We start from the raw sequence: 12,710 nt of genomic DNA, 5'->3' as shown, positions 1-12,710 counted from the left end.
CTATATTTAATTAATTAAATTATGAAAGAAAAGGAAATGGACTTGGTAAATATCTAGGAAGTATCTGCCATATTTAGTTTCTTCCTGTTACAAAAATATAAATTTTTATAGTAGAAAATGTAAACTATAGAACAGTTTCCAGAGACAGTTTATGTCAACATTTTGGTGTATTTTCTTAGTCCATTTCTTTCATTGAATATTTTTCTCATTATTTGTGATTTATATATAGACATTTATAATTTGTATTTTTAAACTTGAGTATTGTCATTTAAACCTAAAAGGATAAGCAGTTCCTCATTTACGTAAATATGATTTAATTAATGGTTATTGAATGCTTACTATGCTAAGAACTGGGACTATGGCAGTGAACAAAACAGACATTATGCTTATGCAACAGATTTCGCAAAAGTAAAATAATGACTATATAATATTCAAATGTGGGGTATGTCCTCATTTACTTATTCATCAACCTATTGTTGGAAATAGTTTCTTCCCATTTCTTTTTCTGTTACTAAAATTTAAGAATATAGGGAACAGATTTATACAGAAAACTCCCTCCCACCCTCTTTTTTTCCTGTAAGTGGAATTATCAGGTTTAAGGCTAAGAAAATTTTAGTAAGATTCTTCCTAAATGATATTCTAAAAGGATTATAACTAATCAGAAAGCAGTGACACTGAATACCATATTCTTGCCATCATTGAGTATTATCATTTAAAACAAATAGTTGCTTATTTTAGCAAGCATGACCTTTTTTTTACCCTCATGTAATTTGGTGGGGGAAAGGATGTATGCACTTGGTGTGGGGAGAGGAAGGGCTAGTTAAAATTATAGTATATGTCCATTGTAGAAAATCAGAAAATATAAAAACGTCACAGCCCTGCTTGTAGCACTTAGAGGCAACAGCACTGTAACTAAATTATGATTTAAATTCTTTCAAGTGCTGTCCTTTTTTAATTTGAATTCCGTGAGGTCAGGCACCAGGTGACATGTTCACTGCTGTACCCCCATATGCCATGGTGTCTGTCTCATAGTAGGCACTTAGGAAATCATTCATGAATGAGTGAATGAACCAATGAACCAATGAATAATACCTAATATTTAGGGATCTTGCATTCTGTTCTTTTTTCTTGAATTATATAAACATAGATGACATTTTGACATTTTCCTAATTCATTTTTTAAAATTTTAACCATTTTTAGTAGATTTAGAATTACATTATATGCATGTCTCTATTACTGGAAAAATTGTAGTTTTTGCTTGTACTTTGTACCTGATGTTTCCTAACAGACTTAGCTGCATCTCTTCACTACATTCTGATCAAACATCTCTTTTTTACCCAAATTTTAGTAATTTACGTAAATGTGATTTGAGTACCCTAAGGTTTGCAGACAGGATCACCAACATCTGTTATATTCATCTTAATCTTTTGAATTGTTCATAACTAGATATTGGTGGTAAGAAAAATATTTGCTAAGAATTTTGTTTTTGTGTGTTATTTTTATTTGTAAAATCTACAAGTTCCCTACAGTTACTGCATTTACTTAAAAGTATTTTGTTTTTTTTAATATTGAACCAGATAAATGTAGAAAGAACTATGTCAAGGCTCAGAGCTCAAAGATTAAAAGAGCTAAATAACTATTCATTAGTGCTGAACCTTCAAAAAGAGAAGTTTGATTTTGATATGGGGCTCTGCCCATTTTATACTGATATGATTTCTCATTTAATTTTTTTATTCAAGTTAAATTGTAGAACAAGCCACAATTAGCTTCTGGATCCCTTTCTGGATAATTTTCCATTTTACTTACTACACAGATTTTACAGACTATATTCCTATTTTTTCCATGCTTGGTAAGATAAAAGGAGCATAAAACATTATTTATTTTTTCTTTAAACAGGTAATAAAAACTTTAGATCCCAAATTAAATCCAGCTTCAGCTGAAATAATGCTTCTTAGAAAACAGTTGGCAGAGAAGGACAGAAGAATTGAGATTCTGGAGGTAAAACTGTATTCAATCATCTCCTGTTAACTTATTCTGTATAATCCTGGTAATTAACTGCTGTCATCTGTTTGCCATTAGTGATACTGTTTTACAAGTTAAAGGTAGAAATATCATATTTTAGCCACTTACAAAGTAACTCAGTAGCCCAGAAATTTGGTGACTGTATAGTTTATGACTGTATAGTTTATGCTTATAAACTGCTACGTTGTATCTCTCCATCCCTCTGTAACAGTCAATAATAGTATATCCCAGAGTTTCTAATAGAGTCTTGTTCTCATGCTCTTTTAAACTTCTGCCGATATGATTTTCATTCAAAAAATTTAAAAAAGAGGAGCAATGTAGCTCAGAGGTTAAGTGCCTGCCTCCCACATATGAGGTCCTGGGTTCAATCTCTGGTGCCTTAAAAATAAATAAATAGAGAAAAGAAGAAAGAAGGAAAGAGAGAAAAGAAGGAAGCAAAGAAGGGAGGAGAAAAAAGAAAACTAAAAAAAAGAAACTGAGCTCACCTCTTAATAAAAGCACCATGCTCATTCTGTTAACCAGCTTATCTTACATTTCATTGGTTCCTGACCTGAACCTAAAACAATTTATCACTTGGAATTCTTGGGAAATGGATATACTTACAGAATTCCAGTAAGCCCTCAAACTAGGGGTTCGTAACAAGGAGTGCATTAGCTTGAATTGAAATTCAAAAAATATTGTTCTTGTTAGGACATGTTGGTGCAAGTATAATATATTTATTAAATAATATACAGTATAGTGTGAACTTAGTAAGGGGTCTGTGGTTTTCACCTGACTGGCTCCATGGAACACAAAAGGTTAAGACTCCCTGCCTTAAACTAGAGTGGAAATCTTGGTTATTTATCATGCAAAATTGCGGTAGTAATGGCATGTACTCATTAATTAGTTGAGTACTAATCCTCTGATGCTCATAATCTTAAACTTTTAAGTTTTTGTGCTAGTGATTATGACATTTTTATGAGCTAAGTGTGTCAGTATGGAATTGTATATGCTTAGATTTTATAATTGGGCATTTTCTAATTTTCTTTGCAGAATGTTTTATAAAGCTACTATTTTTTAGGACTGTGGTGAGATTTGATGCTATTATTGAAGTCAATATATACTTCCCTATAATAACATATGCATAATTGCAGAGCCATGTTGAAGTCTATATACTGGCCTTTAAATTCTTATAATTGATTGTTTCTTTTTAAATCAACTAAGAATGTTATATTTCAGAGAAACAAGTGTTCACTTACTGTTTCCTTCATATTTCTGAGCTATAGGTGTGAACTGTAGTAGACATATTTTTTTCCTAACAAATCAATTTTATTCATACATATTAATAAAGCAGAAATCTATCCAAAGTATACAATCAATGGTATTAGGTATAATCACATAGTTGTGCATTCATCACCTCAGTCATTTTTAGACAATTTTCATTATTCCATTAATAATAATAAACAAGCAAACAAAAAAAACATATTAACTCTCAGTCTCTCTATGCCTCCCCTGCTGTACATAGCCACTATTCTGTTTCTGTCTCTCTAGTTTATTTGTATTTATATTTTGTAAAAACAGTCTTATATATGCAGTATCACCTATATTTGTATTTTACATGATGTTTCACTATGTTATACAGTCCCATGTTATATTTTTAGCATTTCTTCTAGTAATATACATAACCTGAGACTCTTTCAACTACTGAGTAGACATATTTTTTTACATCCTCTCTTGCCTATACTCTGAGTACACAGCAGCCTGTTGTGGACTTGCTATGAAGTCCTGTAAGTACTTGTGCAGGCCGTGTAGTATTTGTAGAAAACATTAGATAGGGATATTTGTCTCAAGAAATACTATTAATTCTTCAAGATTCAACTCAAAGTCACTCATCCCTAAAGCTCTCTCTGCATTCTTTAGGCAAAGTTAATTGCCTCTCCATAGTGATTCCATGTACTTTGACATTTTGGCATGTGTAGGAAAACCTTGAGGGCAGAATCTATGTCTCTATATCCCCAGCCTTAAATATTACATAAACCAGGAGGCCAGAGTTACAGCTGTATTGTTAACTTTCTATCTTAAGTTTGTCACCTTTTTTCTCTAGACCTCATTCTCCTCATCTTTAAAATAATGAGACTAGGAATGGATAATCTCAGAAGTCTAAATTTCTGATTATTTACTTCCCAGTGAAAGCCAGAACGATAAAATATACCATTGTTGATGTTTGAGATGTAGCTCCCCAACACATGAGGAGAAAAACTCAGTTAAGTCATGGTATATAGGCATTTAATTTATCTGTACCCACAATGCAAAAGAGAAAAGGAAGAAAATGACAAATAGTAGAGATAATTTTGTGTCTTTTCCCTATCTGGGAATCTGTGCCTGGAGTGGCTGTGAGAGAGAAGTCATCCTCCCTTCCTTGTATGGGTTTGGTTCCTGAGTGCTTTTCATATCATGAGTTTTTTGTCTCACTGAAGAAAGATTCAAGTGTTTCAAAATGATAATTTTTAATATAAGCCAACTCTGTTCAGTGATCAACAAATAAAAAAATTTAGCTCTATTAGAATAATCATTTTTAAGGTATCACATAAATGTAGCTATAGGGAATCTAGTATACAGGCCACCAAGACTTGAGAGAGAAATTTGTGGTCAGTTTTATGGGTGATTTTTTTAAAGGACTTTTCCTAGGATGTTTTTCACTATGCCCACTTTCTCCTTAGTTTTGACTCCTCTGTAGATGCAGCTCTACTTGTTTATTATCTGAGCCAACTGTTACATTCTCTCTAGATAAAGGAGATTGTAGTTTAAGAACCAGTTGTTTCTTTTTTGAGAATTGCTTCATTCTGCTAGTAAAATTCCTGAAATAAAGATATACTAGTCATAAATCCTATTCTTTTCTAAAGGTCTTATACATGCATTTCTGCATGATTCAGTCTACATTTTGGCTATTTTATGTGCCTCACAAATGCATTCAGATTCTCTTAGAAATGAACGAAATGAGAAAATGATTCTGTTTTTATTAATTTGGGTGACTTCTGGGATTTTAATAGTTCTCTTTTCTTTTCCAGAGTGAATGTAAAGTAGCAAAATTCCGTGATTATGAAGAAAAACTAATTGTGTCTGCCTGGTATAATAAGGTGAGATGAAATTTAGCTAATGATTGAATGTTTAAAGCAGTGTTTATCAAACTTTTTTGACAAAACTACAGAAGGAAATAGATTTTATTATATCATAAATCATTATGTATGCATGTTTGTATACGTTTATGTAATTGAAAAACAAGCTGCATTGCACTCATATTTTCTGTGTAGTTTCTTCTATTTTTAAAAATGGTTATAATCCACTAAATTGATTTAATGACTTATTAATGTGTCACAACCTTTAGTTGATATGCGTGAACCGCAGGCATAACAACTTATAAATAATTTTGAGTTACCTTATTCAAACCAAAACCTTAATTTGAACTCCCTAAAGCATTTCTACAGAAATATGGGTATCTGTGTAATGCAAAATTCAGTGCTTTTGGCACTCAGTATTTATTTTATTATCTTCTTTAGCCCTTCATTGTGTCCTTAACTATTTAATAATTTGTTTATTTGTCCTACCAGGAAGAAAATAGTATAAAATACTTTTAAATATGTTTTATTTTGTCACCCTTAGTGTGATGTTTCCAAGAGTAGTGTTTCATGGCATTTATGGTTATTTTGGGTTATTCTAATTACCTAGAATAGATATGTCAGCTATTCTCTACCTCAGCTGCTTCTTATTTTTAATATGAATGCATATAAGTTTACAAATTCCCCATGTGACCCCTATATTTCATCTCCTAGAACTCATTGCCCTTTTTCTTTCATGCCACCATACTTTTTGTCTGTTCTTCCCTCCATCTCTCCCTAGCCTCTCTGGCTTAATTTAGCAGGGCCTTGAAGGAAATTGCTCTGTGTGAAGTGTTTCTAGAACCTTCCCTTAGGAATTAGTTATTTTAGTTAAAATCAGGGACTGTGTATTATTATGGTTCCTCTGTGGCCTTTTGATACATAAATCAATGAATGCACTAGAGCCAAATAATGCATTATTTATTACTTTTTTCAATCTGCATTCATTGAGCATCTATTATATTGCATGTACTATACTAGTTACTAGTGATACTAAATTCAGTAAAATTATGTTTTTATGAGGTCTAGCAAAAGATAAGTAATGATTTCCCTTACTAAGAAACCCAGCAGCCACAACTTTGAACTTTGCTGTTGATTCTCAAACTTGAGCATGTATCAGGAAACCTTTTAAAATACAAATTGCTGGATAATACCTTTAGCGCTTTTGATTCAGTAGGCCTGGGTAGAGTCCAAGAATTTGCATTTTTAACAAATTCCCAGTGATGCTTATGTTAATCCAGGGATCACCCTTTGATAATTACTTTTCTAAGCTTTTCTATTTTTCCAAATTTGCTCTGGAAATTTCCCCTATTGTTATAAATAAACCTAATTCCAGCGCATTATTTTAAGCCACTGATTTTAATGATTTCAAGTTTTAGTGGATTAAAGTAGAGAAAATAAGTTCTATTCATTTGTCTTCTCCTTCATGTTAGCATTACTGTGTATATTAATTAGCTTCTTAACCTTTTTTTTCCATAAAAATAAGGAAACCTCCCCAGCCTTACAGAATTGTTTTGAGGAATAAACAACTTTACAATATGTGAAAGCACTTTACAAATTCTAAATGCTATGTAAATATTAAGTCATGTTACTATTTTGTTTTGTTTTGATTTTTGTCCAGAGTTTAGCATTCCAGAAACTGGGGATGGAATCTAGACTTGTGAGCAGCAGTGGTGCTTATAAAGACAGTGGGGTATGTACTCCTGCACGGTCTTTTTTAGCACAACAAAGGCACATCACCAACACCAGAAGAAATCTCTCTGTTAAAGTTCCTGCTGCAACATCTGATTAAACTGCAGAGAAAACATAAATAGAAGTGCCCTTAAAATATTTTGTACCTTTCAACTAGCTACCAGATTGAAAAGGAAGTTTATAATGATGCATATCAGCTATTTTAAAATCAGAATCCATGAATTAATTTTGCCAGCTGATTTTGTAACTGAAGTATAGAATTTGCTTTCTCTCTGGAGGGAGCACATTTGAATAATTAGAAGATGTAATTAGCTATTCATCTCAAAAAACCTAGTTGTCCTTTGAGAGTATTGTAAGTTCATATTGATTTTTTGTATATTTCAGTTTTATGTTCTCAGTTGTTCCAGTAACTTGATTATTTTGCAATATGTAATCAGGAATAGGCAACCTGAAAACATAGAAGTTTGTTTGGTTTGTCCATATAAAAATAGTCTTGAGGTATGTATGCACATGGGAAGATATACAAGAGTGATTCTTTGACTTGATATGTGTAAGTTTTTACTTCTTTCCTTCTAATTCTGACATTGAATGACTATATTTTATCATGTCATCGAACATAATTTTTGGAAGATTTGACTGTTGAAATGACTTTGCCATAGTTAAAAGTGACTAAAACAGCTCCTAGTTCTCATATGTACCTATTTATACACAAGCGCTTCTGTACAGCTTAGTTGAAATGTTATGGGTGTGGAAACAAACTGACCTTTGTAAAAGATGATTCCAATGGAAACCAAGCTTGAAAATATATTTTGCGTGAAATATCTGCATACTATTTAATGTAATTAATAAGCAATTTCATTATTGCTTTTGAGCATTAAAAGGTATCAGGGCTTCTGCTAAAAAGAAAGATTCATCATGGTATGATAACATTGCCTCTTTATTGAAAAGAGATAATATGGTAATGAAACAACTTTAAATCAGTTTGATTTTGTTTACTAAGAAGTCTGTCTTGGGCTGAGTTTGTAGTATTCAGTTCGTTCCTGCCAAAAGCTCTTTCTTGCACAGGTGTTACTTTCTAAATATTTGAAATTTTTATTTAATTGTGCTAAATCTGTGCTAATATGTAGCCACGATCCACAGGCAGCAATTTAAGTTCAGATAATTAAAATAAAATATTCAATTCCTTGTTTGTACCAGCCACATTTCAAATATTCAGTGGTTATATGTAGTTAGTATCTACTGTATTAGACAGTACATTGGAAAAAGTTCTATTGGACAGTGTCACACTAAATCTTTTTATAATAACTTGGAAATACTCTTTGGTTAGGACCAAAATAAAAGGCGCAAAACATTAGAACTATTTTAGGTATAAAAAGGAATTGTATTGTGACATAACTAGGATCTACATTCCTTACGGTTCAAATGCTTTTTGTTGTGATTTCCATAGGTAGCTATTTCCAGTGCTTTTCAGTGCTGTACAACAGCTACATACTAGGAGGGATGTCACGTCTAGACCAAGAACCAGCAAACCCTGCAAAGATCCAGATAGTAAATATTTAGGCTTTGTGAGCCAAATGATCTCTGTCACAACTAGTCAGCTCTGCTTTTTCAACAAAGCAGCTACAGACAATATGTAAACAATGAGCATGGCTATATTATAATAAAACTTTACTTACAAAATGGATGGTGGGTTAGATTTGGCCTGACAACTGTAGATCCCTGGTCTAGACTTTTATTCTAAGCCTTTCTTTTCAGATATGACTACTATTCCATCCACAGTATTATTCATTTAGATTCCTGGTGTTTAGATTCTCTCCCAGAGAATTTTAAATCATTCAAAATAGACGATTCCATACTGCATTTGGATCTCTAATTAGAGAGAGTATCTGTCAGGATATTTTATTTTATCAGGGTTACTTCTGTTGACTACCTCTCAGATTTTTTTTTTTAATTGGTGCAATTATATTGTTGGTTTGCATTTTTGTTGTATATTCTTGTAGTCTCTGCTTGCCTATAACTTTTAGTGAAACAAAAAAAGCCTTTGAAAATATTTCAGCATGCTATTAAACTTTCTAAATACTATGGCATTTTCAATATATTTTGGTCAATGAAGAAACATCTGCCTCTTGGTGTTTACTACTTGCTTATAATTGAAATTTTACCAACTCTTTAAGCTCCCTTTAAATGGAATTTATTGAAGAAAATCAATTTCAACCAATTAAATATTTTCACAGTTTAATTGCTCGTAACAACTTTCTGATTATTATAGTCGGAATTTCTAAATAATTCATACAATGTTTGAATGAAGACATAAGCTAGATTCTTTTTTTCTTAATAGAGAAAAGGCAAATTTTCTGATTGATACCTTTTTCTAATTAAGTAGAATTTAAAGTGTTTGATATGCAAGTATTTACACAAGACTATTGTAATTTGAAGTTCTGTGTTATTGTGAGTAATCATACAGAAATTCAGGAAATGATCAGAAGTGAAATTCTTTTCCACATCTGGTTAATGTAATGAGATTGACACCCTGTGGGTGTGGTAAAGCATTATAAATATTACATTATGAACCATGATTTATACACATGTGGTGTAAAGGAGACTTGAAGGTATAGACCATGAAAGAGAAATTCATCATTTATCTATTTGATAAGGAATTGAATGGCCCTATGACTATAAAGTAAAACCATAGACCAACTTGGAAATGGTCTTTAATTTTGAGCCTTTGCTCTAAGATTTGTATTCATTTCTCTCTTTTAAAAATAAAAATAAAATAAAAATAAATAAAATAAAAAGGAGGTTTATATATGACAGTGATGTTTACCCTGAGATTCATTAAATGTACTGAGAAATATTTAAGTTTATTCTAGTTTTCCAATAAATAAGACCATTGAATTAATGATTTAGTATAAATTAAGAATTAATGCCTTTCTAGAGATATTAAACTGAGTATCCTTCATTAAGATGTCATCATCTTGGATAACTTGAGTACTAATTTGATTGTTAGGTAATGCTTCCACATCTACACCTGTTTCTGTTTAGTAGTATTTCAGGTCCTATGGGATGGCATTTGGGCCCAGTAGTACCTTGAAGTTCTCTAAATGTGTATTTAATGAGAAACATTCCTGTATAAAAATGAGTGTATATGGATTGTATGCATACATTTTTATTGTGAAACTGTAAATTGCAAAGAAGTAGTTTGGAAATTCATAAAGCACAATCATAAAGAAAAGAGAATGTAATTAATAAACTTGATGAAGTTTAAATTAATGTTTAGTTTATAAAAGTTCCTTTCTATTTTCTATGGCAAAGACTTTGACACTTGAGAAATAGAGGCAATACTTGACTTATTTTTGTAAGTATTTAGCATATTATTTTAAATAAATGATTGTCTAATAATAATATAATATTTGTGAAATGTTTTATGTAAATATTCTCTGCTTCTGTGTATGGTGGGTTTATAGTGGATCCAAATGCACGGTATTTGCTGCATTAAATAAAGGATTTAAATATTTGAATCAGTAAAGAAAAATACATTGTATTAATTTTATGCAAATTTTGTTTTTCCTTTAAAAACTTTTTTTGCAAATGAAATGATGTATAAAAGTCATTTTTTTGTACCCTTTTATGCTCCAATTTTCCCAGTGGAGTGTAGACAATCCTGTATTAGCATGGAGCCCAAAACATTCCACTTTGAAAGAACAAGGACCACTATATATGTCTATGCAGGCTCTACTACATGGTCCCAACTCCAGAGGCACCCTTCACATATATACAAATAAATTGTATCCCTTGGGCTTTGCAATATGGCAGTCTTCCTAAAGAATTTATAATTTCCTGTCGTCAATAGGGGGAAATAATCCATCTCCATTCCAAATAGTAAACAACCCCCAAATCTTAATGACTAACAATATAACAGCTTTTATTTCTCGCATCATATATCATATCAAATCATGTCTCTGTCTCATGTCTTAGCCTCTTAGGATATAGGCTGATAATAAGTCCCTTACTTGGAACATTGTTGCTCTCATGACATAGGAAAAAAGAAACACGTTGAACAGCTGGCTGACAACTGATGGAATTTTTATTCCCATTTTATTGGCCAAAGCAAACCACATGGCCATTCCTGCATTCAACAGGACTGTGTTATATAATCTTCTCACAAGGAGTAGCACTTCAAAGAACAGCATCCCAGAAATGGATGTGGGATCTTTCAACCAATAAGATAATCTAACAGCAACTATTGTATTTTGAAGATTAGGAAACAGATTCAGGAAAATAAAGTAACTTGATTAATTCACAATCAAAAGTTAATGAATGCTTTAAAGCTGGGAATTAAATACTTGCTAATCGTATTCAACAACACATTAAACGAATTATACACCACGACCAAGTGGGATTCATTCCAGGTATGCAAGGATGGTTCAACATAAGAAAATCAATCAATGTAATATATGATATAAACAGATTGAAGGAAAAAAAACCACATGATTATAGATGCAGAAAAAGCATTTGACAAAATACAGCACTTTCTTGGTAAAAACACTCCAAAAGATCGGAATACAAGGAAATTTTTTGAACATGATAAAGAGTATATATGAAAAACCTACAGCCAACATCGTTTACAATGGAGAAATCCTAAAATCCTTCCCTCTAAAGTCAGGAACAAGACAAGGATACCCACTGTCTCCCCTTCTATTTAACATTGTCTTAGAAGAACTTGCTCGAGCACTGAGGCAAGAACCAGATATAAAAGGCATTTAAATTGGAAAGGAAGAAGTCAAAATTTCATTATTTGCAGATGACATGATCCTATACATAGAAAACCCTGAGAGGTCTACAGCAAAGCTTCTAGAACTCATAAATGAGTTTAGTAAAGTAGCAGGTTATAAGATCAATGCGCAAAAATCAGTAGCATTTCTGTACACCAATAATGAGCAAGATCAGGAGGAAATCAAGAAACAAATACCATTCACAATAGTAAATAAAAAAATCAAATATTTAGGAATAAATTTAATTAAAGAGGTAAAAAACTTATACACTGAGAACTATACAAGACTGTTCAAGGAAATCAAAGAAGACCTAAATAAATGGAAGAATATTCCCTGTTCATGGATAGGAAGAATAAATATTATTAAGATGTCTATCCTACCAAAACTGATATACACATTCAATGCAATCCCAATAAAAATCAACACAGCCTTCTTTAAGGAACTAGAAAAACTATGAAATTTATTTGGAAAGGAAAGAGGCCCCAAATAGCCAAAGACATATTGAAAAAGAAAAACGAAATTGGAGGAATCACACTACCTGACTTCAAAACATACTACAAAGCTACAGTAGTGAAAACAGCATGGTATTGGCATAAGGAGAGACACACAGACCAATGGAATTGAATTGAAAGTTCTGATATAGAATCTCATATATATAGCCATATAATATTTGATAAAGCCACCAAACCCTCTCAACTGGGAGAGAATGGCCTATTCAACAAATGGTGCCTGGAGAAATGGATAGCCATATGTAGAAGAATGAAAGAGGATTACCATCTCACACCTTATACAAAGATCAACTCAAGATGGATCAAAGACCTAAATATAAGAGCCAAGACCACAAAGACCTTGGAAAGCAGTGTAAGGAAACATCTACAAGACCTTGTAATAGGAAATGGCTTCATGAACATCACACCAAAAGCACGAGCAGCAAAAGAACAAATAGGTAAATGGGACTTCCTCAAAATTAAAGCCTTCTGCACCTCAAAGGAGTTTGTCAAGAAAGTAAAAAGGGAACCTACACAATGGGAGAAAATATTTGGCAACCATATATCCGATAAGAGACTTATAACTTGCATATATAAAGAAC

The 12,710-nt window shown here is 32.1% G+C and overlaps 1 protein-coding gene across 1 annotated transcript in view; it reads left to right on the top strand.

Annotated features, from left to right (window-relative positions):
* The window catches only part of HOOK1 (hook microtubule tethering protein 1), a 99,346-nt gene extending 88,966 nt beyond the window's left edge, over positions 1 to 10,380 (top strand). Inside the window, exons 20-22 of the mRNA XM_004446685.5 lie at positions 1,897 to 1,998; positions 5,070 to 5,138; positions 6,778 to 10,380. Coding sequence (XP_004446742.1) covers positions 1,897 to 1,998; positions 5,070 to 5,138; positions 6,778 to 6,948 — 342 coding nt within the window. The 3' untranslated portion in view covers positions 6,949 to 10,380. The remainder of the gene's footprint in view (positions 1 to 1,896; positions 1,999 to 5,069; positions 5,139 to 6,777) is intronic.
* The last annotated feature ends 2,330 nt before the right edge of the window (positions 10,381 to 12,710 follow it).

This window comes from Dasypus novemcinctus, chromosome 9, assembly GCF_030445035.2.
Source record: "Dasypus novemcinctus isolate mDasNov1 chromosome 9, mDasNov1.1.hap2, whole genome shotgun sequence".
NCBI lineage: Eukaryota > Metazoa > Chordata > Mammalia > Cingulata > Dasypodidae > Dasypus > Dasypus novemcinctus.
This window is presented reverse-complemented; position numbering and strand designations above follow the sequence as displayed.